The 25,753-nt window shown below is 41.4% G+C and overlaps 1 protein-coding gene and 1 pseudogene across 1 annotated transcript; both read right to left on the minus strand.

Moving 5' to 3' along the window:
- Positions 1 to 6,267: 6,267 nt before the first annotated feature.
- LOC128836259 (claudin-34-like) lies at positions 6,268 to 7,022 on the minus strand (annotated as a pseudogene).
- Positions 7,023 to 11,587: 4,565 nt separating this feature from the next.
- On the minus strand, positions 11,588 to 24,634 carry LOC128825492 (claudin-34-like). The gene is made up of 3 exons (XM_054008023.1): positions 24,542 to 24,634; positions 16,641 to 16,784; positions 11,588 to 15,283 (listed from the first exon to the last, which is right to left on the minus strand). Exon 3 carries the CDS (start codon positions 15,209 to 15,211, stop codon positions 14,573 to 14,575), a length of 639 nt encoding a protein of 212 aa, XP_053863998.1. The 5' UTR covers positions 15,212 to 15,283; positions 16,641 to 16,784; positions 24,542 to 24,634; the 3' UTR covers positions 11,588 to 14,572.
- Positions 24,635 to 25,753: the final 1,119 nt, after the last annotated feature.

The raw sequence follows: 25,753 nt of genomic DNA on the forward strand, positions 1-25,753 counted from the left end.
GACCTATCTCTAGGTCTTCATGCCCAGGCTATGTCTAAGTCTTGCAGATACAGCCTTCTCTATCCATCCACACAGCTAAAACTCCTGATCAGGCTTTCATCATCCCACATCTCATAAGAACATAAGGACGGCTGTACTCGGTCAGACTAAAGGTCCATCTAGCCCAGTATCCTGTCTTCCGACAGTGGCCAATGCCAGGTGCCCCAGAGGGAATGAACAGAACAGGTAATCATCAAGTGATCCATCCCCTGTCTCCCATTCCCAGTTTCTGGCAAACAGAATTACTGCAAACATCCTTTTCTCTGACCTTGGCCAATGCAAACTTGCCTGGCTGCTATCCATTACTGTACTTAGCACTATCACTAAACTACACAGAAAAATAATAGGCTATTCACACACTTAAGAAAGTATGTAGATTTTCCAGCTGGTCAAGACTCCTCTATGACTGTCTCAGTAGCAGAACAAACAAATATTGCTGAACAAGAACTCTCCTAAACTGTTAATTCTAGAATTTAAAGCTAAACATTCTCATCTCATAAATCTTGTTTCCATGGTTATTGTTTGTAACTAGCTCATTTGATAATTCTATAACGTACACACTTCAGAATGCTCTAGAACCTTGCCACATGAGGTGGGGCAGCCTTCACTGGGACATCTGCTCACCTGAACTCTTTAAACGGTAGTAACCATTGGGGAGAGGCGGGGAGAGACTGAATAAATGTCAGACAGAATAACAGTTATAGTCCATTCTTCCTTATCTCCGCTAAAAGCTGTCGGTGTACAGAAAACAAAATTGTGCATTGCGTCTCAGTTATGGATCTGGAAAGTACAAGTTATATGCAGCTTGGCACAACACAATTATTTGGCTGGCTCTTTGGAAGCTTCCTGCTGCTGTTCAGGTGCTTCAGAAATCCCTTAGGGTCATATACATGTTCATGCATTTGATCCGAGGCAGCCTATTATGAATCTTTCCTGTTTCTTAATTGATAACAACGAGTTTGAATCCAAGATCCTTCTGCACTACAGCACAGACCACTATCACTTGAGCTAACAAAGTAACTCCATTAGCTTACCGCAGCAATAGTATACTGTTATCATTCTGCCAGCATGTTACAGTTACAAAACAGTAAAGATAGTCTTCATCAAGACTTTAACCCAGACAATAAACAGAAAATGAAAAATGGCTCTCTTCCTACTGTCAGAGTTGTTACGGAGGTCTAAAACTCTTTGCCAAATTACTTTTCCAGGAATCTTCCTTGTTTAATAATTTCACTCTGATTAGAAGCAAAACTCTCACTCACAACTTACCTGATTGTAGAAAATTCCTTACTCAAAACATCCTTCAGGACAAATGCCTTTTTGTTGCCACACTTTCATTCTGCTGGAATCCCAGTGAAAATATAAAGTATTTCCCTTAATAATAACCTTCCTACCCTATCTCTTTTCACTATAGAAGTAAACTCTAAAGGAGAGGATTTTCCCAGCCAAAAGTCTGTCCCATTAAAAAAATAAATGAAATAAAAAAGCAGATGGGGAAAATCTCCTTTCTCATATTTATAAACACATTACAGTAACTCCTCACTTAACATTGTAGTTATGTTCCTGAAACGTGCGACTTGAAGTGAAACGATGTTAAGCGAATCCAATTTCCCCATAAGATTTAATGCAAATGAGAGGGTTAGGTGCTAGGGAAATTTTTTTCACCAGACAAAAGACTATCTATCTATCTATACTGTGAATATAAACATATATACAAACACACACACACACACACAGTATAAGTTTTAAACAAACAATTTAATACTGGTACACAGTGATGATGATTGTGAAGCTTGGTGGAAGAGTCAGAGGGTGGGATATTTTCCAGGGAATACTTTACTGCTAAATGATGAACTAGCATTTGGCTGAACCCTCAAGGGTTAACTCGTTGTTAATGTAGCCTCACTCTACAAGGCAGCAGGCATGGAGGGAGGGGAGAAAGCATAACAGACAGAGACACACACACACAGTGTGTGTGTGTGTGTGTGTGTGTGTGTGTGTGTGTGTGTGTGTGTGTGTGAGAGAGAGAGAGAGATGCACATCTACCCTTTAAGTCTTAAGTACACTGCCTTGTTAATTTAATCAGCTTGCTGAGACCGCAGCTGCTGCCTGGAAGCTCCCTCCGTCCTGAACCCTGTTGTTGGCATCACTAGGCATAGCTACCAGGTAACTCGAGAGGGTGGAAGACCATAAGTGTCGATGAAACCCCCCGGCTCTGAGTCTAAGTGAGCCAAAGCAACCCCATCTTATGAACTTTAACCAGCCTCAATGCTAACAGCCTAAAAGCAGAATATGTAACAGTCAGCTTTTTTAGCAGACAGCTGCAGTTTCGCTCAAACTAGCAAAAGCAGAAGTGATAAGGGGGGGGGGAGTCTACATGTCTCTGGGTCTGCAAGGCCAAAGATAAACATGCGGATGAGAACTTTTCTAACACGCCACAATGTAGTGCCTACTGTAACTGCTGTCGGGAAGGGAGGGGTGGAGGGGAAACAAAACAAAAGGCTTACACAAGCAGCTTGGAATATAAAATGGGAAACTTGCTTGTATTTGTTGCGCTTCTGATTTGAGACATGCTGGTCTCCTGAGTGCCTTTTCGAGATCTCGAATAAACTTGGTTTGCTTCTCCACCCTGGTGTGTTCATTGGCGCGAAGCACACCGGGCAATGGACCCCGCTGTTGCTGTCCTCGGGCACTCTGTGCCGGCAACACTGTTGCGTGTCCCCCCTGCTCTATGGAAATGGGGTAAGCAGGGTGCAGGAGCAGGAGGAGGGGGACACCCTGACATTAGCCCCCTACTTCCCCCCACCCCCATACAGCAAGCAGGAGTCTCTGGGAGCAACTCCAAGGCAGAGGGCAAGAGCAGCACATGGCAGTGGGGGGAGGGACAGCTGAATGCTGGCAATTGCTAGCCTGCTGGGCAGCTGCTGCACAGGGAACTTAGGGGAGCAGGGAGCTGATAGGGGAGCTACCAGTCCACCCTGATTCCAAGCCCCCACCAGCTAGCTCCAACGGGCTGCTCTTCCTGCAAGCAGTGGACAAAGCAGGCGGCTGCCAAACGACGACATTAGAAAGGAGCATTGCACAACTTTAAACAAGCATGTTCCCTAATTGATCAGCAACGTAACAATGAAACAATGTTAACCAGGATGACTTTAAGTGAGGAGTTACTGTACTCATTAAGTGATCAGCAAACTTTCATAGATTCTAAGGTCAGAAGGAACCATTGTGATCCCATTTAAAACAGGCCATAGGAGTTCCCTGAATAAATTCCTATTTGAAATGAAGCTGATCTAGTTGAGTTAGCCTCTTGATAATCAGCCCAAAGCTCTCAAACTTCAGAAAATTTCTTTAGGGCCCTATTGCACATTTGACAGGCATTAAAGGCTAAATTCAGACTATCTGTAAGCAGGCACAAACTGAAATATTTCAAATATAGTTGTGTATTCCAGGGGCTTGATCATCAGCTGATGTAAATTAGTGTAGCTTCCTTGACTTCAGCTGAGAATCTGAACACAGGTATTAATTTGACTCAAACCAGCCTGTTCTAGAAGCAAACTGTAGCTCTGAAACTGTGATGTCTTTGTTTTCTGTGTACAGCATTTTTGAATTTCTAAGATCTCTGCCTGTGTAGAGACTGCATTCATTCTGCACTCAGAGTGGCTGTAATCTGTTACCCAGTGCAGACCCTCATGGAGACATTCTGGGCTGGATTCACAAAGGGACTTATAAACCTAACTGCCACTTTAGGCACCTAACACCAATATTTAGGTGCCACCAGCATTCACAACCCCGTGCTCAGCTGCCACTTTACCCTAGAGGAGCCTAAGTCTCCACAGCACCTAAATTTCAGCAGGTGAGTAGGTGCACAGCTAAGTTGGGACACCACTCAGCAACTGGGTATCTAATTCATCTCTAAGTCCCAGCAGGATTCACAAAATGGGCATTTCCCTATTTATCTTTCCTTTGGGGCGTAACTCAGTAGGCATGCTATGAGCATGCATACACCCCTACAAAATGGCCTGCGAAGGGAGTAGGCTGTAGGAGACCTCAGTTCAATTCCCTCCTCTATCTGATGTGGAAAAGGGATCTGAACTGGGTCTACCTCCTCTTGGGACAGAAGCCAACCACTGGGCTAAAGGATATAAGTGGGACGCCACCACCCGTTCCTTCAGCATTTCTTGCAAAAAAATGGCTCAACACCTAACTTCAGGGGAGAGTTGATGGCTGTGAACTCCAACTGGAGATAGGTGACTCTCTCTGATCCAGCGTTAGGCACTTAACTCCCTTTGAGGCCCCTGTCCTCAGCATTTCCTACTGGCTAGGTTAGGCAGCTCTCCACTCAATATACTGGCTGCTGTGATTCCCATTCTTAAGCACCTAACTCTCCTTATGCATCGCACAGGGAGTCTGGGTACCTACCTTATGGCTGTGAATTCCACTAAGCTGCAGGGTGCCTAAAAGTTAGGTGCTGCAACACTCAGCACTGCAGTGACCGAGTCCCTTTGTAAATCTAGCCCTATGTTTTGTTATTTCTTTTTGTTGTTTTCTTTAATAAAAAATAAGTTCATTTTAACTTATTTTAAATGGATGCTCTTTGAATACGGAAAAACATAATGTGATGTGTGCTCTTAAGATAAAAGGCAGCACTACAGCTCTGCTGCACATGCCCTTTCCAACTTCTGTTTTAATAACTGCAGCCAGTTAAATGAGCAGTGTCTGCCTTAATCTACTCCGATAACTAACAGTGATACCATTAGAACCCTGTGGTTGCCACATCCTCTCAGGAATGCTGAATCACTTTGTAGTGTGCACCTTCACCCTTGTCACACCAGGCCAGTGGCACCAACTTTTTTTTAAAAGATTACATGTTTTAAAATAGTACTTAGAATACATACATACTGCACTTTCCATTTTACAAGCACTTTACAAACATTAATGAACCCTCACACCATTCCTGTGACCTAAAGCAAGTCTACACTACAGCACTACATCAGCACCAATGCAGCTGCGCCACTGTAGCACGTCTGATGAAGACACGCTATGTCAACAGGAGAGCCCGTCGGCATAATTGCTCCACCATGGTGGGAAGCGGAAGCTATCTTGGCAGGAGAGTGTGGACACAGTGCGGGTGTGGACAGTGCAAAACTTGCATCACTTGTGGGGCGGCTTTTTCATACCCCTGAGCAATGTAAGTTAGATTGACTTAAGCGGTAATGTAGACCTGCACTTAGATAAGTGTTATTACCATTTTAGAGATGGGAAAAGAGAGGCAGAGACAGGTTAGGTGACTCACCCTAGGGCACACAGAAGACTAGTGTCAGAGCTAGCATAAGAGCAGAGTTGTTCCTAAGCTTGAGTTCAGTCACTTAAATCAATCTGCCAGACCGGGCTGACCTAAAATCCTCATTGTTTGTAAACCCTTTTTAAAAGCATGAAAGAAACGTGTTTTTTCTGTCAACGTTGTCCTTTTTCATTTGGCCACAGTGGTTTGGTTTGTTGCTGGTTTTAACAGCACTGTAATGAATGTGGGTTTTTTTCCCCCTGGAATTTGTGGCTCTCTTTTTTGTTCAACATCATCATCATCATTACTGAAGTCAGTAATTAATCTCTCTCTCAAGGAACAGGATTTGTTAACTCATGCTCCCTCTGCTGGCTCTTAAGTAGCAGAGCACAAAATGTGATAGATACTGCATTAACAACTGATTAAGCTTGTTAATCATCTCATTGCACTCAAAAAATGTGTGTCAGGCTGCAAGGTGGATGGAAAAGTAGGGCATTCATAGATTTGAGACCATAAGGGACCATTATGATCATCTAGTCTGACCATCTGCATAACAGAGACCATAACTTCTGGTTAAACTAGCTGCATACATATCATTTAGAAAGACAGCCAATCTTGATTTAAAGACTTTAGTGTCAGGTGTTGATTACAGTAGGAAAAACTCAATTAAATGAACAGGTCAACAGTGAAAAGTTAAATACCTATTTTGAAAGAAAATAAAAACTTATAAAGTTCACGTATATAGAAGACAAATGATAGCAGTCAGCAACTGTAGAGTGAATCAACAGTTCGCTTCAATGTTGAGTCCATAGCAATGTCTTGTAATTATTAGAAATAGCTGTTTATGTGAAAATCACTAATCATATACTTTGTTGGTGTGCCCCTATGTTCCAATACTAACATATTGATGTCACTGCAAATCTAGAGAGCTCCTTGAACACACAAAGTCACTGGGCTACTATATTTATCTTGTAGCTATGCTCCAGCTTTCTCTCATGCAGCTCAAGTCTGTTATCAGACAGCACCGTAACATCCGGCATCACAGGATGTTTGTAAGAAAGGAAAAAGGTCCCACTCATCAACAGCAAGATGACAGACACGATCCCGACAGGAATAGCAGCACCAACTTCCTGTGCTTCTGAGCTGGAGGGCATGTAGAAAGAAGGAGGAAATGGGATAGCACAATTGTATGCTACAGAATAGCAATTCCAGGTCACTGGAATTAAGACACAGACACCCGCAAATATTTTCAAGATAGGTAAAAGCTGATAGTCTGAGTTTTGGGAAGAATTTCCATATAAATATTCCTCAGAGCAAAGACAGTGAAAGCTTTTCCTAATGCCCTCAGGACTATAGCAGCCAATACAAGAACCTGGGCAACAGAAATTTCCTGGGGAATGAAGGCATCATTGAAACGGAATCTGTGACAGAACATTATCCGAAGGTCTCTGGAGACTTTGCCGTGACTGTTAAAACAAACTTTCCAGATTCCTACCCAATCAATGCCAGAGGAGATGATGGTGGCGTTACTTGTATGCCACATTCTCCAATGCACTTGTCCCATTGAGATGATGCACAGGATCCAGCCTAACGTACCTAAAGCAAGGCCAATTCTCTGGAGGTGAATACGAGTGGCCAGGGAGGTCTTGGTCTGGAGATCTTCAAAGAGTGCCCGGATCCTGTCATGGGCAAATGCAGACATGTGCAGGTCCACTGAAATGAAGCGGAATATAAATAAAATAATATATTGTTTCTTTATACGCACACACATTAACACATATGGGGCCAGATTAACGCATAGGCAAAGCCAGGCACGTGCCTAAGGCCCAAATTCATGGAGAGGCCCATGTGTTAGGTCACAATGCCACTCACTCAAATTTGGCCTGACTGCTCCTCTGTCATGACAGAAGGACAGCTGGGCCAAACCTGAGTGGGCAATGGAGTGGCCAGTACTGTGCCCCCTTGCCACTGCTGTGGAGCCAGCTCCTGCACCAAGGATCCCCCTCCTCCGGACAGGAGAGAATTCACTTAGCTACACCTGTGTAGCAGGAGCTAAAGGTGCTTAATAGCTCACAAGTGCAGCTGCACTGGCCTGAACAGGGTTAATATGAAAGCATCCACATCACCAGAGCATCTAATTTAGCTGGCCAGGAGAGGGGCCCAGAAGTTTGTTTGCCTCGGGCCAGATGATGAGTTAATCCAGCCCTGTGCACATATGTACATGCAACGCCCCAGTACTCGGCAGAGCTACAGGCCTTTCGGAGGGAACTCCTGCTGCCTCTGCACTGGGTGCCATGGCAACTAGTGGGCAGGGTTCTGAGCCAGCTGGGAAGCAGACAAGACCCAAGTGCAGGAGCCTGGTTCTGCTTCAGCTCCACCCACATCAGAGCCTTTTGGCTTTAGGAGGATGGGCTTCCTCCCTGGACACTGGAAAGCAAGTAACCAGGCATAGGCGCTGACTTCCCCTCTTTCTCCTGGGTGCTTAACCCTCCCCGCTGCCTCTGTCCCCGCCCCTACTCCACCCCTTCCATGAGGCCCCGCTCCTGCCCTGCCCCTTCCCCGCTCCCATTCCAACCCCGTCCCCAGAGTCCCAGCCCTAACTCTGCCCCCTTCCTGCCAATATTCTAACTTGTTCCCCAAATCCCCACCCCGGCCCCGCTTCTGCCTCCTCTCCTGAGCGTGCCACGTTCCCATTCCTCTCCCGCCTCCCAGAGCATGCTAACGCTGACAAACAGCTGTTTGGTGGTGGCCGGGGGGGGGTGGAAGTGCTGGGAGGTAGGTGGAGGAGCGGGGACACGGTGCACTCAGGGGAGGGGAAGGAGGTGGGGCGGGGGGAGAGAGGAGCTTGGCTGCCACCTGGAGCACCCACTATTTTTTTCCCGTGGGTGCTCCAGCTCCGGAGCACCCACGGAGTCAACACCTATGTAACCAGGTACTCCACAGGCCTGCTCCTGCTCCCATTGAAATCAGTGGGAATGTTACCAGAAGAACCGGATCAGCCCTTGTATTTTTCTTTTCAGGTCTCTCCATAATGTTTTCTCTTATTTCCCTCTGCTCTTTCTTCAGTATATTTTCTGCCCTCTTTGAAAAGACTCTTTCTCATTTTTTTGCTCTTTCATATTCACCCCAGCCATTATCGTCCATCCTACTGCCATGTTGTTTTTATTGATTATATGTATTACCATAGTGTCCAGGAGCCCATGCCTCTTCGCTCCCCTTCTTCTCTTCTCTGTGTCCCCTTGCTTCCCCAATATTCCATTTTCTGTCCGTGTGAAAAAAAATAAAAACATATGTAGAATCCTGTTTATCTGAGCTTCCATTAGTCGTCTTGAACCACCAACCACCCAGGATTGAGAGACCTGGGTGTCTGGTGGTTCAGTTAATACAGAGAGCCGGATAATGGAAGCTCGGATAAATGGGGTTCTACTGTATATCAGTAAAACATTGTGTTCATCTGATCCCTAATATATATTGTGGCCAGGGAAACTAAACTTCAGCGTTTCATTTTAATTGTGGAAAAAAGCAAATTTTTAGGGGGGGTTTATCAGAGAATTTTGCAGGTTTTTTATCACAGAAAACTAGGATCCCTGCTCATTACTAATATTTAGCACCACATAATTCTGTATATGCATGAATTAATTCTTCATCACTGAGGATAGCTTTTTAGGTAGGAACAATGTTCCTATAGATTTATCCAAGGGCACTGGAACAATTTATATAGTGGAGGTGCTGAGAGCTATTGAACCAAACTGTAAACCCTGTATATAATGGAAACCACTTCAAGCCAGTGGGTGTGGTAGCACTTCCTACTCTGCTAGTTCCAGCATCTATGGATCTATCTTAAGAACATAGTTGGCCTCCATTACTATAGTATCAGTGCACCACACAGATTTTTAAAGATGTTTAGGCACCTAACGATGCACTAGTAGCCTAGTCATAGTTACAAAAGCTTCTAGATGCACAACTCCCATTCAAATACAACTAGGAACCTATCTGCATGTTTAGGCATCTAAATACATTAAAAATATAGCCATAAGTGACTTGTCTAACATCACTCAGGAAGTTTGTGGAGAAGCAGGGAACTGAACCCAGCTCTACCCAACTAGCACTCTATCTACCAGCCCATCCTTCCTCTCTCCAGTAAGAAGATGGGACTACACTGATTCAGTCGGGGAATGGGAATATTTTTGGTTTAGAGAAAGATGGCTTTATGAACTGATGCTGTGTCTGGCAATGTTGATGGTGAAATTCATAAAAGGAATCCCAGCTTAGTTTTCCTTAGTGGATATCTGAATGTACTTGGAGCCTATAATTTTCGTGTCCATTAGTGTGTTATTTTAAGAGAACAATTTGCTACAAGTGCCTTCATTATTCTAGTACAGAATTCCAGATAAATTCTGTACGAGGTAAATTTGAACATCTAATTTTAGCAAAAAAAAATCTTTGTTTTGAAGTATTTTAATCTCCTAAAGTTCAGGAAATTGCATGTGGCATTTCAAATTTTTCCAGGTAAGACCAGAGTGGGTTAAGCACTAAAATAGCCTTTTAACTTTAAAAAAATTCATCAAAGGACTGCTTTTTAAGGCGTTTATGCCATCAAAGAGCAGGAAGGGAAGGTGAAGAATGGAGGATCAAGGCACTATTTTTCCTCGTTGAGAGAGAAGGCCCTGGGATAATTATTATAGGCTTTTGTGGCAAGGTTTGGCAACACTTACTGCTCAATACAGTTGCAGAATTAAGTCCTTAATTTCTAAAATCACATTCCTTATTTCATATTCCTAAAGCAATGCGTTCTTTAATAACTCCACTGTTTATTTCAGGATTCAGTTTAAGTTGTTGTCTTTTTACAAACTTCCCATGATTTGCTCCAGGCCTGTATTTCTGAACTTGCATCTCTGATTTTTCTCTGGTCCTTTCATACAATCTGATGTGAGAGCCTTCTGCTATGAAACCCCTGCCATCTGAAACAGCCATCTTGTGTCTCTAAATCACAGCTATGCTCCACGTCTTTTCAAATCTCACCAAAGCCATCTTTTTTCCCTTTCCTACATCTTTTTATTCCCTCTGCTTTTTTTCCTTATTAACTTTGCCACTGTAATTTAATTCTGCAAAGTGTTTTATGCAGTTTTAAAGTAAGACACTACACACAATTATGTTGTATTCTGTCTGAAGATGAGTGTGTGTGTAAGTAGCTGGAAAATGATTTTGGAATGTTAGGAAGGAAATCCACCAGTCATTTTCTGATCTCTCTCCACAGTAGCATCCCATAACATAAATAAGAACAAAGACATTTCTTCCTCACATTGGTATGTGCTTAAGAAATAGAAGTACTCAAAATCAGCAGTGAAGATAGCTCTTGTGAAAAATTGTTGGATCAAAAATGTGTATTGCTTTCCTGTCAGAAACAGCATGTTTTGCAATATAACCTCTCCTGTTCTCCTTTGTTTCAGCTGTAACTGGGAATGATCCTCATTTTTTCTGGGAAGAAGATAATCTCCATTAGCACAAAGATATATTCAGTCAGTCAGATATTCACTTTGTATGCTTTCACAATATATTGGATTATTAATTAGTTCTTTTTAATTTGGTCCATTATTTAAATAACCACTGCTGGGAATTCAGTAATAAACATCTATCAATAACCAATGGAGTACAAAAAGTGGCATGTTAAATTCTTTTTAATTTTACATCCGCAAACTGCATCTACTTTTCTTGAAAAAATATTTTTTGTGTGACTCAAACAATTTTCACAGAAACACTTCCAGTATATTACAGTCTGCTAGGGCACAATCCTATTCCTAATGAAGTCAATTGCTTTATCAATTGATATCAGAGCAACAAAAAACAAGTGAGGCAGATGTTACAAACAAATCAGTATCCTAAAATGCAAAGAGGTATAGTCTCCTTCTTAATGCATATGGATTGACTGATGTAATTCATTAGTCAATTAAAAGAAAAGCCCTAATTCTTCTTCCCCTAAACAGACATTTGTTACACCAGTTAAAGCTTCAAACAGATAATCCAAAACACCAAACCACGATCAGAAAAATAAAACAGGTTTGGGTGTGTTTGTAGACGGAGCTAGTATAGAGGCATTCCCAGACAGGGTGGAACCCACAGGTCAGTTTCAAGGTCACTAGTAAGGTAGCATGAGAAGAACAGGAGTACTTGTGGCACCTTAGAGACTAACAAATTTATTAGAGCATAAGCTTTCGTGGACTACAGCCCACTTCTTCGGATGTATCTAAGGTGCCACAAGTACTCATGTTCTTCTTTTTGCGGATACAGACTAACACGGCTGTTACTCTGTAGCATGAGAAGTCTGCACTAAAGCTGATGGACTGTACCACATTTGTGGAAAAAAAAAAAAAAACAGGAGCATCAATTTTCCCGGATGCCAGAATCTTAACCTTCATAAGCAAAACATTCAATAAAATTTAGGTTGAAATCCTGGTCCCACTGAAGTTAATGGGAGTTTTGCCATTGATATCAATGAGGCCAGAATTTCATTTCTGTTTTGGGAGACATCCAGGGTGTTAAAACTCTATGGTATTTGACTACAGACCTATGTTTTGATGTACATAAATACACATTGATAGTCTTGCTATTGGTGTTGGATATTAAGTTTGAACTGCACAGAGGGACAGGTTAATAAATAACAATATATGCATTTATATGCTGTAGAAATGTATAAAGAAATAAATACTGTTTCAGGAATATACACAGGCACACAGTACAACCCCAATTATCCAAAGATAATGGGAGCCACCCAAAGCTTTCAGATAATCAAAGGAGCTAGTGCAACGGTCTTTGAAATCTGTGCTCTAACCCCTAACACAGATTTCTGTTAGGTTGGCTGCCTCTCTCACCTTATCACAGTCCTGCTTACTTTACAATTCAGACCTTGTAAAGCTCAGAAGTTCCATACAAACAGTGCTTCAAAGTCACACCTCAGGACACAGTGAACAAACAGACATCAGCACTGAATGGAACAGTACCAACATATACCCAAATTTCTACATGTTTTTGTTTTAGCTAAGAAGAATGAATAAAAACCCAACCCAATGGTTCAGTGAATGTGGTCGAGGAAAACAGTTGGAATTACACACATTTTATCTCCAAATAAACTCATCAACATCTGTGCTGCTGCTTCTTTTTATTAAATTTAAAACTTTAAAAATGTTTTGCCAGAAAATGCTCATATTTTATTACTTTAGTGAAATACACACACACCCCTACCTTGTTCTGCTACAAATACAAGAAAGTAAAATGGAAACTTTATTATGTATAATATATCGGGAGAACTGATAGAATCTTGATTATCTGGAACATTTAAAACTATACTGGACAAAGCATTACAAAATGTATCATGAAGATCCAACTTTCACTAGCAGCAGGCTGGAATAAATTAGCTAATAGGTCTGTTCCACCTCTAATTCTTTTGGTTTCATAAACAGTATTCAAAAGTGTTGTATACAGTTACAAACAGTTATAGTATTAAATAATAAATAATTACAGAAGGTGAAAGAAATTTCAAGTTAGACACAAGAGAGAGAAGCTACTATTTCAGAGAAGATTTAAAAAGTAAGGGGGAAAGTTGATGAGCTTTGGAGCTACTGTACTGAAAGTGGTCTTTCAGAGGAAAGGATCTCTAGCAACAGTGGCAAGACCGTAAATTAGAACCAGCAAGAAAGCTGGTTCTAGCAGCAGAGGAAACAGAGAGGTAGGAGAGGGAGGCCAGGTTCATGGGATAGACCAGGGGAAGTCACAGTGTGTCAATGAAGAACCAAATTCCCTTGTCACATACCCATGCAAACCTAATGATTTCAATGGAGTTTGCATGGGTAAAACTGAGGCAGAATTGGCCAAATCAGGCAGTTTTGAACAGGATCCTGAAAGGAATGGAGGAGGAAGTAGAGTTGATTTGCAGGGGGAGAAGATGGATATGGTTGCATGTCTCCCCAGAAGTTTTGCAAGAATTTGGCTTTGCTTTCATAATTTTCATTTTTTTTTTAACCTCAGAAATTAGGAATGAAAAGCAACAGCAGAACTAATTACCAAAAAAGTGCCAGCCAGAACTGGTTTGTTGGCATTCTACATCTTGTACAGTTAACGTTTATATGAGTATTTTAGAAAACACATCGTAATTAAAGCAATGAATCTTCATGTATGTTCATTTATATTCCTAGAACTCTTGTAACAGAGATTTGAAAATTCAGGGCCCCTCATGGGACTTTATTCAATAAAATGTCTCTTACCACTACTGCTCAATTGTTCCCCCGAAACCCTGATTTTTGTGGGCTTCTCTGGTTTATTGCTGTGCTTTGGACATTTTAAAAAATCCAATTAACATATAAAACAGTGGCTGCCACCAAAAGTTTCATGCATGGATTTCTGATGATAGAAAGAACAGATTCAACTTAAGAAATATTCTAGTAGTGACACTGGTCGAAGATGTTACCCTCTTTCACATTCCTTTTTGAATTAATGCAGTCTCTGATCAAGAAGCATATGTTTGCAGACTTTCTGGATCTTTTGTTTGAATGAGGAACTGATAACACACCATACCTTCAGGTAAAGACTTGCAGCAAGCAAAGTAAGGACATACAAATAAATATAGGGTCAAATACAATCAACTTCAGAGGGCATCCTACAGATAGAAGAGAAACTAGTAAGACATCTTTAGTACAATACATGGAGACTCATATAATACAATTGTAATGATATTCAAGTTGAGTTTGACTACAGTACGTACTAGAATTCTTGATATGTCACTGAAAGTCTTCTATGCAGGACAAAAATATCTTGGGAGCAAAAAAAGACAAGTTCGCATTTCGAAAATATAGTTGCACAAGGTGCATAATATTGGAAGGACCTAATTCAGTGGGGCAACATCAATTCCTTGAACATTTAAACAGTTTGTTCTTCTAAACTTTAATACATGAATAAAGTCCATATATGCAGATGATAACAAATGCTTGAAGTCAGCAGCTGTGGCACGAATCAACCAATTTGTCTCATCGGTGAGTCCCTGATAATGTATGACAATTAATAGGATAGTTGTTTTATGTCCAAACTACTAACCATGGCCTTTACTGGTAGTCATCTGGTTTGAATACCCAAATATTAATGCCACTGTAAGTTAGAATAAGATCCAGATAAGGCCTTAACATGCAGTTCCTGGGTCATTATATTTATATTTTAACTATGCTCCACCTGCCTGGTACAAAGTTCAAGTCTCTGTTATCAGGATTACACCCCAGCATTTGGGGTGACAGGAAATCTGTAAGAAAAAGAGAACGTCGCACTCAGCAGCAGCAGGATGGCAGATATGATCCCAACAGGAATAGCAGCACCAACTTCCTGAGTCACTGGGCTGGAGGGCATGTAGAAAGAAGGGGGAAAGGAGATTGTTTGGTTGTGCACTACAGAATAGAAATTCCAGCTCACTGGAATTAAGACACAAAGACCTGCAGCTAGGTACAAGAATCCAGCCACTAGAAAAAAACGGATGATCTGAGTTTTGTAAAGTATTCCCATATAAATACTCCTCAGAGCAAATATAGTGGAAGCCATTCCCAGTGCACCAACAACCATGGCAATCAGCAGGAGGCCCTGAGCAACAAAAATTGCATTGGGGATGGAGGTCTCATAGTCATTCATTTTATGACAGATCTGTTCTTTAAGGCCAGAGGAAACGTGGAGATAACTGATGAAGCAAACTTTCCATATTCCCACCCATGCAATGCCAGAGGAGATGATGGTGGTGTTGTCCACATGCCATACTCTCCATTCCACAAGTCCCATTGAAACACTGCATAAGATCCAGCCTGTTGTACCAAAAGCAAAAGCAGCTAGTTGGAGGTGAGAAGTGCTGACTAGGGAGGTCATGGTCTGGAGATCTTCAACAAATGTCAGAATTCTGTTGTGGGCATATTAGCCATACAGACAATTGCAGAGGCACTGAAAAAAACCACAATATATCATTATGAACATGATCATATTAGTTAGTTTGTGTGTGTGTGTACGTACACATGAGAGAGTACACATACAGAGGAAGTATTGTAGTCTCCTTTCCTTAACCATGGTGAATTTGTGAAGATTAGTGTTTATAACTGAATAACATCAAGATTTTCTTTCAATTCACTTTGTTGTACTGGGGATGGGGAGGAAATATCCCCCATTGGCAAGTATTATACAATTTATTTTACATTCCTAAACCAAAAGGTAAGTTTCATGTATTTCACAAAGTTATTTTCTCCATTGGTGCACATTGTGATTCTAGTATATCTTACAGCCTTGGAGTCTGAAATCCTCTGTTTACCCACAGAATACAGGCAATGGCCCTATAAGCTTCTTCATTCCACCACTGTACCTCAACTTTGAGCTGAAGGGATCAACGTTAAACAGACTGAAAACGAGAGATCTGTAAGCATCAACTTCCCCATTCGTCCCCATTAAGATGAAGGCTGATGGTGAAGATTTAAATGTCAGCATTTATAATGATTAAACTGAGAATGTTTTAGCATTATTCTTGGATTGAGGGTAGATTTGGGACTGAGTAGAATACTATCCTTTTTTTCTGTTCTCCACACCTACATAGTGGAATAACATTCTCTAGTGTCTTAGATTCACAAACGGTGAGTCATTATAACCCACCCAGCTTCCTCAGTTCCGGACACCATGGGATAGTAGTAGAATATTTCAGTCCTTGGCTCATATGCTGAGTTTACCAACAGCATGCAAATTAATCATGCTGATTGATTTTGTCATGCAGAAATTTTTTTGACTAAGAACTGGGCTGACACCCCCAACTGTTTCACATAGGCTTTCAAATAACTATAGCAATGATTCATTGCCACTAATGATTATTGGACTTGAATTTAATTTATTACACAGACCTGACAGGTGCTATACATCTTTAAATTCCATGAGCTATCCATTCTCCCATCTCTTCCCTCTTTTAATAATAGTCCAGATAAATTTAGTTTATAAACTGGGGGCTTGATTCAAGAAAGACAATATATTAGGCCAAATTTTTCTCTCACAACAATAGGTAGATCTACAGTGAGGGGTTTTGAATGTTAACACACATAACTTTTCTATATATTCAACTTTTTAGAATTTCACAAATATATCCAAGCCATATCTAGCTAGCTGCTGTTCCTTACAAATAATCTAGCTGAGGGTATAAATTGTCAAAGATCATTTTGGAAATCTTGGGTAGAAAAATCCAACAGTTAGTCTCTTTATCCAATAATATATAGTAGGTCTGGACAAAAACATTCTTTCTTGACATACTGGTATGTTGTATACTTACTTCAGCATTGAAGATAATGCCAGAGAAAACAGGATAGCTAAGGCAGTTTTGGGGCCCTAGCTAGATACAGCATACTCTTCAGTCTGATCATATCAGCTTCCACTGCACTCCTGTATTTCAGACAGAATCCAGAATGTCCATTTCCTGTGGGAAGAAGACAATCTCCATATTGCAAATGTATATTTAATCAATTGTTTCTGGGGGAGGGAGGGAATTACTCTGGCAAACCTACCTATATTTTTATCTGCTCAAAATGCATTACATCAATAAAGGCTCTTCAATCTGGTACATTATTTAATCATCTCTTTTATAGAAATCAGTAATTAATAGCTGCTAATAACCACACTGGTATTACGTCCCCAGGGGGAATTATAGATGGCATGTTTTCTGTCTTAGGGCTGGTCTACACTTAGTCCGGACTTCGGACTAAGGTACGCAAATTCAGCTACGTTAATAACGTAGCTGAATTCGAAGTACCTTACTCTGGACTTACCGTGGTCCAGACGCGGCCGGAAGTCTCCTCCCGTCGACGCCGCGTACTCCTCTCGGCGAGCTGGAGTACCGGCGTCGATTGTGAGCACTTCCGGGATCGATCCGGGATCGATTTATCGCGTCTTAACCAGACGCGATAAATCGATCCCAGAACATCGATGGCGTGCCTCCGGACCAGCCGGTAAGTGAAGACTAGGCCTTAGTTTCACATCTACGAAGTGCAGCTATTATATTTGTCTAGCACTGGGAGCACAGCATATAAAATTTTCATTGTTGAATTACCTCCGCTCTTATTTAAGTGAGTTGACGCCAGTAGGAACAAAGATAGGCCAAAGCTGAACACTTTTGAAACTCCCACCCTTTGAGCAGAGCCCAAAACTCTATATTTGTAAACCACTGGTAAATAACTACTCTGTTCATCAGCTGACTGCTACCAGGTAGAACTGGCGAATTTCACAACCAAGTCGGTGTCACAAAATGTCAGAACTCATTAGAGCATAGTCTTATCTTCATGCACTTGGATTTACCTGTTTGTTTTCTTGTAGAATTAAATGAGACTAAACCCCTGGATTATTATTCCCCCTGCCAATCAAACCAATCCACATTTTAGCTTAGCTCAGAAGAGACACAAGAGGGAATTTTTTAAAAATCAGAAAGGTTGATTTGTAACTTTTCTTTCTTTCTTTCCTTTTTAAAGATTGATTTTATTGAAATTAGCAAAAATGTTATTTGAAATTTAAATTAAAAAAGGAGGGGGGATTTACAGTAAGATCCTGAAATGCATTGGGGCCCATTGGATTGTTTGAGGATGGCAGAGATGTGGTTTCATGTTTCTAGGATGCTCAGAAAAGAAAATTTTGCAGATGGCAAAAATGTTGATTTCTCCATTCCCTGCAGGTTGGGGAGCCTTTAAATCCAGGTAAGCAACATGAGGTTTTTTTCATTAATCAAACACTTTCAAAGTTTATTGAGTGAAAATATCATTGACCTGCAGAGGGCATTTTGCTTTAAGATTTCACTGGGTAGTCCATGATTCAGCAAACTGACAAAATGCATTGACTTGTACGAAATGCCAAGGAATGTATTGTTGGCTGTACGGTACATTCAACACCTTTATAACATTAATCTTAATATCAGTTTGGGATTTATCTATCATGTTCCAAAATTACACAGCAAAATTCTGACAGAACAGTTGGTTAGACCAGTGTATAAACAGCATGCAAACTTGTATACTTGTGTGTGCCACAGGCACAAGGACCCAAACTAATGGTGCTACATATTATGGGCCAAATTCAACCTGATGCAGCCAGACACTATTTTCATAGACTTCAATGGGGAATGCATCTTATTTCGTCAAGGAAGAACTGGATTCATTATTACTTTTCAGTAAGAATATGGCCTTCAGAAAGAAGCTAAGGAATGCCATTTTTAATTACAGGTTTCAGAGTAGCAGCCGTGTTAGTGTGTATCCACAAAAAGAACAAGAGTACTTGTGACACCTTAGAGACTAACAAATGTATTTGAGCATAAGCTTTTGTATGCATCCGATAAAGTGGGCTGTAGCCTACGAAAGCTTATGCTCAAATAAATTTGTTAGTCTCTAAGGTGCCACAAGTACTCCTGTTCCATTTTTAATTTTAATTAAAATCTTTGGTTTTTCTGCAGATATTCCCCTAAAACACCTAAGGGGAAAAAGTGGAGGCTCAGTTGCAGTGCACATTTAGATCTAGACTGGATAAAGTACTAGCAAAACATACTGTAAGGAAACAATCCAACACTAGCATCAAAATGAACTGGATGACTTACTGGACTGTGTCAAGCTCTGATTTCTGGGATTCTATCAATATCTGGAATTAATAGATTTAGTGTAGTAAAACTATCCAAATGTAGTATGATGATACAACATAAATAACTTTGAAATTCCCTGTTAAAACCAAGACAAAAGCTCCTCTGAGTATAGGGCCAGATTAATGCATACCCACTATAGAACTGTGCCTAAGGTACCAGCTCCTGGGGTCAAATCTCAGTTTATGTATTTTTTTAAAAGTATTTTTAATACAAAAAAAAAAAAAAGATACTGCAACATTCACCTGAGTCTGAATTAGAAACAATAGCTCAAAGAGGGATGAAATGTTCCGTGACTCTATAGGAGGTTTTAACTCCAGAACACACAGTTGACTGGGGCCCCACCAACACCACGCTGGAAGAGGCAGAAGAAAAGTGCACCAGTTGGTCACATACAGATTTGACCCAGCTGCTAGGGAAACTACTGTGGGCCCTCCCTGCTGCTGAACCCTGCCTTGCTGAGGGGCAAAGTGGGCCTTCCTGTGGCCACTTCTAGAATGACTAGTTCCAACCTTAACTATGGAGTCACCACCAGGCACCTCCAGAATTATATGAAATGCTAGTGGCTACCAGTGTATGATGTCATGGTTTCTGTGAGGATTAGGTTTAGAGAAGGAGTCTTTAGGAGAAGGGAGAATCTGAGACCGGAATGTGGTGAAAAGAAGTATCAAGTTTATGTAGGCCAGCAGCTGCTACTAATTTGATAGTTCCTTACTATTGTTTTGTCTCTTACTAAGGTGACCAGATAGCAAGTGTGAAAACCAAGGACAGGGGGTGGGGTAATAGTTGCCTATATAAAAGAAAGCCCCAAATATAAAATAGGGACACCTGGTCACCCTCTCTCTTACTAAGTCCTTCATTTTTTGTTTCACTGGGATATTATCATTTCATTAGTATGTTGCATCGAGCGCTAACTAAATAGAGCAGGAGTGAGTAAATACGAAATGTAAACTTGAAAGCACTAGATGGAGAGTTATAAAGTAGTCTATGGAAAAAAGAGAAGACAACAGCAAGATGATAGGAGAGGATATATTTAATGAGTTTGCCTGAATAAAGAATCCCAGTTAATCCTACTGTCCAACTGCCTATTCTAGTCAAAACATTGCCTGGTAACTATTGGCTTAGAGAAGATGGAAGTGAGCAAAACTACATCCCATGCCCTAGAGGGCCATGATTTTCCTCCCATCAGTTACAAGTGATGGAATGAGAGATCTGGACTTATGGTGAAATCCCTTCAACTCTGGTCTTGCAACTTGTGGGAGAGGGAAAGAAGACTGCCCTATGAACTGCCATTTCACTGTATAGTTTCATACAGTTTCTTGTATTACTTGTGCCTAAGAATGACACTTTTAATAATACTGCAATTGTTCAAGAAATAAACCTCTCTGTTCTTTGACAGAGGTAAGATTTGCTGTCATGGCTATGTGTGTGCTACAGTTACAAGTGTAGAGAACAAACAAAGCTGCAACCCTTCCATAATGCACTCTGAAACTAGGTATATATTGAAAGTTGTCTTTCTTGTCACTTTGTTTATTCCTTCAGATCACAAAGGACTAAGTGACAAACTCTTGTGGCTGTGGTACTCATTCTCAGCTCAGTGAAACATAAATAGCAGCAAACCTGTTTCTATTTTGAGATCAGTGCTACATATAGTGGAGAGCTATTTCTAATAACTCTTTAACACCTATTCTACATTCATTAAGTGGGTTGTCCAATCTGTTTTTTTAAAAAAACCTCCTATCTACCCACAGACAAACTGGTTTGAACAACAGCAGGTGAATGAAGGAAGAAGGAGCAAAAAAGATCTTACAGTGGTTGGTATAAACTGTTATTTTATTTGTGCATTAAATGTTGTTATTAGGGGGGAGGGGATCTTAAAAAGTTCTGGGTCCTGAAGTTCAAATGCTTAGTTCAAACTCTCTAAATCATTTGTGAGTTGTCCTAATCCCACCTGTATGCCCCTTCTGGCACACGACTCTCCATATAACAGGCTCTTGCTTCCTTCTACTATCTTCTTACAATGGGAAAAGTCCCTGACTATCCTGCTCTTTGGGAGGTGGCTGACAGAACTTCTCACTCATCTCCAGTTTCTGCAAGGGGCAGTTTGATGAACATACAGTATGGAAATCCTTATGTTCCTATTGTCGTGGATGCAGGGCTACCTGCAGCTCTGACCCCTTCTCTGAATGCACACACCTCAGATATGAGGCTTTGTTCCTGTGATTCCCTGGGGTGGAATGATTCTTCCACTCTTAGACCAGGTCCTGGACTACAGCACCTTGTGGATCAACTATGTTTGCCCCCAACTGGGTTTGGTTATCTGTGGTTCTTCCGTCACAGAACTTGTGGCCAGTGGTGAATAGTGACCCCAAACAGCCTTCTTAAAACAAGGTGTGGTTTAATCTTAACAGAAGGAACAAGACAAAGCGTAGCAGAGGTCTTTAGAACAATAAAGCGTCTATACTCATGTCCATTGTACCTAAAGACATACCCCAGACCCCTGCTCTCTGGAAGGTCTTGTTCTCAGAATGTTTCCCAACAGTCTCTTCTTTTGAGGGGCAGCCTTTTTAATCCAGACAAAATTCTCTGTTCCAGTTTTCCCGGCTTGGCTCCCCCCTGTGGCTGCCAGCTGAGACCCTCTCTTCCTTGACACACTGTCCAGTGAGCTTAGCAGGGTGTCAGAGGTGGCACTTCACAAAGAATGGCTTAGACATTTACTGTCCAGTGTGGGTAAATGGGTGTTTCTCTGAAGCCATTGTCCTCCTTCCTGCTTGAATTAACCTGTTGTAGTCATACACCCATCCTGCTTACAACAGCCAGACAAACAGAACATATAATAGTCACAAACTGATGTTCCACCCCGCTCTGGGATTATGCTGTGATGGGACATTGTAACTTCTCTGCCCATTACTGCTTTTCTTTCTGGTTAACATTTAAAAACTTGCTGCAGTCAGTGTGGCCAGAGCACCTGCTTCAGAAGTTTGGGGGTGAGAAAGTTCCTTATGAAAATATTTCTTAACCTGAGAAAAAGATTTAGGTTGGTTATAGGATGAGCAAAAACTCAGGATTTCCATATTCACTGGTTTGTTGATCCCCTAATTTACATTCAGGGGGTTGAAAAGACGGGTTTCTTTTCTCCTCTCTAAATCCCTCTATTTTAGGGTTGGTTGTTTTGTTTGGTTTTGTTTGTGTTTGAATGAGGAAACGTTGTGGCTAGGAACAAGGTGGCATGGTTAGTACTGCCTTGAGTAGAAAAGGCAGGTGCTGCTGAGAATTTTCACACCCAGCTCTGCCAGGGTCTCTTATGTAGCCCCTGGCTTTTTTTGGAGCTTCTCCGAAGAAACTCCCACAGACAACATCCCAGGTGTGGCAGCTGGGGGAAAAAATGAGACAGCAAAATGGTTGCTTGGTAACACTGAGCAGGTATTCCTTCAGGAGCCTCCAGAAAGAACCCCAGGACTGCAAAGGCCTGCCTAGGCTGGGCGACACAGGTAGAGGCCAGGAGTCGGACGGTTATGCTAAGGCAGCCAACTGCAGGGCCTAGATACTGCACATGGCTGGGACTGTGCAGATATAACCCACATACCTCTGGGTGTGGTGCTCTGTCCCATCTAGTGGCACCGAGACCACTTAGAGAGAGATTAATGAGTCTGCTCTACAGACTTAGCTAAGAGCCATATGTCTCTTATGGCAATAGAGACTCATGCACTAAGGTCCCAGGTTTGATCCCACCTGCAGACGACCGAGATCTGTCGGTGTTACACAGACATGTGCACTGAATCCAGACAGCCACAATATTTGGGGGAAAGAAGTTGGCTACAAGAGATCAGTTTCCAGTTGCTGGAGGAAATGCAGCCCCTCAGTTGCTCTCTGAAGGAAGGAACACAAAATATCTAGTGCCCATTGGGCCAAGGATGGTCCACGGAGCCTCTTAGGGGAAGGAATAAGAGATATCCATCACTCTTGGGACACTGGATGCTCCAAGACAGGGCTGCACTTCATTTTAGTTTTAGTCCAGCTCTGGGCTTCCCTGCAGCAATAGTCAACCCAGTTTTGACCATAAGCTTCTGCAGCTACAGAAGCTGCTTCTTTTCCTTCATAAACCTGAAGTCAGACTTACGGGGTTTCAGGCCTTTCCCAGAAAGGCACCACAGATTCCACCCCACCCAATTACCATCTATGGCAAGAAGGAAATCAGACATGGACACACACACTCCTGCAGTTCAGCTGCCATTCCAGGTCCCTTATTCCTCAGGTTGGCAGATTCAAGGCACAATTGTATCTTGGGTATCCAGGAAAGCCATGGATTTTTTTCAGCAAAACAGCAAAATGAGGAGACTCCAAATCACACCCAAGACCTTGTGAGGCATATAACACTTAAATTATGTGGCAGCAAGGACTCTGGAAGTTTTGGTAGCAGGATTATTCAGACTTTTGGCACCCATTAAAGTGGGGAAGATGGTTTGGATTTTTGGCAACCTGAAAGCAGTTAGTATATTGGGAGTGTTACTTTTCCCCACCCATTCTTCTTATACAGGGGTGAGATGACTTGAAATTTGGGAGAGGGATTTTGAATTCATCCTCCACTCCAACAAACCTTAACAGCAAGTGCTTCCCTCACTGCTCCCATCCTCCCACCCCTCGTGACTTTCAACAACAACAGAGAACAATTCATTCAATCTTTGTGCTAAAGATAATGAAGCAGTGCTGCCATGGGAGACGGGTGTGTGGCGGCCCCGCACCCTTGCTCAACAACTCACACCTGCTGCAGGGATACAAAGTCTCAGAGAATTTCCCTCTGGATCTCAGGACAATCACAGGTGGGAGGGAGGACTACATCCTCAAAAGGATGATCAGGTAGGAACTCTTGCCTCCATGCAAGTGATAAACATGACTCAATATAAATGAAATTCTACAAATGATGAATAATAAACCAGTAAAGTGTATATGGTTTTCCCTATTATAGAATCATAGACGACTAGGGTTGGAAGAGACCCCAGGAGGTCTATTAGTACCCTCCTTGCTTGTTAAAAGGTTTTTGCTATTGGAAATCTAGTGTAATTTTTAAACACCTTGAAGAGAAAATCCATTATAAACTCATCCCTATAAAATCAACATAATACAGTGATATGGAATGAGTTTTCCCTTCCCCCATTAACACAAAAACTCATTTTACCAGCTTCGTTTCATTTCATTTTTAGCAAATGTTTTCATTTGTTGATATTTTTAGCATTTGGTTGTGTTTTGCAATTGATGTTCAAATCCTATCTTAGTGTAGTTTTATTGCTTCCATGCAGTTTTATTGCAGCATTTAGGATGTAGCTTACTAACCAAATCCGTTGCTTGATTCAAATCTTCCAACAAAAAGTAAGTTTCAAAAACGTCAGGATAGTAATTAGATAATTCTTAGCAATATCCCTATGATTTAATGGCTGAAAACTTAGTTCTTCAGTTCCCAATTGGGAAAGCAAACTTTGAGGAAGCAAAGAAATACTCACATCTCCCCCCATCCTCTCTCTATCAGACCTTCATAAAATAAGTAGTACAAAAAAAGAGAATCTTACTTTTGTGGGTCTGTGAGTGGCCTGAACCACAGATGAGTCAGTTGCATGAAACAGAGTTCTGGACACAGAATGCAGAGAGCTGGAAAAAATGCACCTAGGTGGAATGGTCTGATTTTTTTGAACTATGGAATAGGTACCTCACAGTTCTTTTCAGACTCCCACTAAGTCAACAGAGATATAATGAGGCAGTTAATCATTAACACGCTATAACATATGATGTACGTTTTACCATATAATTTTAGTTGCACTAAAACTTTTGTCAAAATATTTAAACGCACATTTTAAATTCAGTTTTCGTCAAGTAATACTTCAGAGACTTCGTCACAGTGATTAGGTGAGTTTAAGACTGGGAGGAACCATTCTGACCCCCTAGTGTGAGGTCCTGAAGAACACAGCTCATAGAATTTGAAAACTTAGAGAGGTGGTGTCATAATTTTTTTCTCCTATTAAAGTCTTGCTATCACATTTCTTGTGCACTTAAAATTCACAGTTATGTCATGGTGGTGAGGAGGAATGCAGGAATGGCTCCCAAAGCAAGATGTGAAATATATTATTTGGTTTGCCATTTGGAGAAACAAATCTGAGCTGTTGCGTTCTCTTTTTGCCTGGAATTGTTTTGACTCCATATCTGAGTAAGACGGCTAACACATTAACATTTCAATAAGGAGAACTGCTCGGAACTTGCTATCTTGAAATCCATTTTTTTCTTTCTTTCTTCTTGGTTTTTCCATGAGTGAAAAAAATAGCTCTGATTTCCTGGTAGGCGTCCTCACCTTCCTTGCATTTCCTTCTGGCTGGAGCCCACAGTAATTTTTGTTATGTTCTACAGGCTCTTACAAAGAACAATTTCTATCCCATGTAATAAGTGCTGTAATTGGCTATTGCTTGCAATAAAGGGCTCTGCTAGGAGAAAGAAAATCCTTTTCCTGCTCCCCCCTGCATCACCTTACATCCCCTGTTATCTTCTCTGGGATGGATAGTTTCACGGATTTGATCTGCAGGTAACATGGTAGGGTTCTCTTCTCACATCTCCAAATTATTTGTTCATTGTATCTAAACAGTTACTAACTTCCCAGCCAGGAAATAAAATTTCTCCTCTCTATGGGCCCGATCCAAAGCCCACTGAAGTTAGTGGGAATCTTTTCACCGACTTCAAAGAGTTTGGGATCAGGACTTGTATGTTCTGTGGTTCACAGTATATGTTCAATAGCC

Source organism: Malaclemys terrapin, chromosome 1 (assembly GCF_027887155.1).
Source record: "Malaclemys terrapin pileata isolate rMalTer1 chromosome 1, rMalTer1.hap1, whole genome shotgun sequence".
Taxonomy (NCBI): Eukaryota; Metazoa; Chordata; order Testudines; family Emydidae; genus Malaclemys; species Malaclemys terrapin.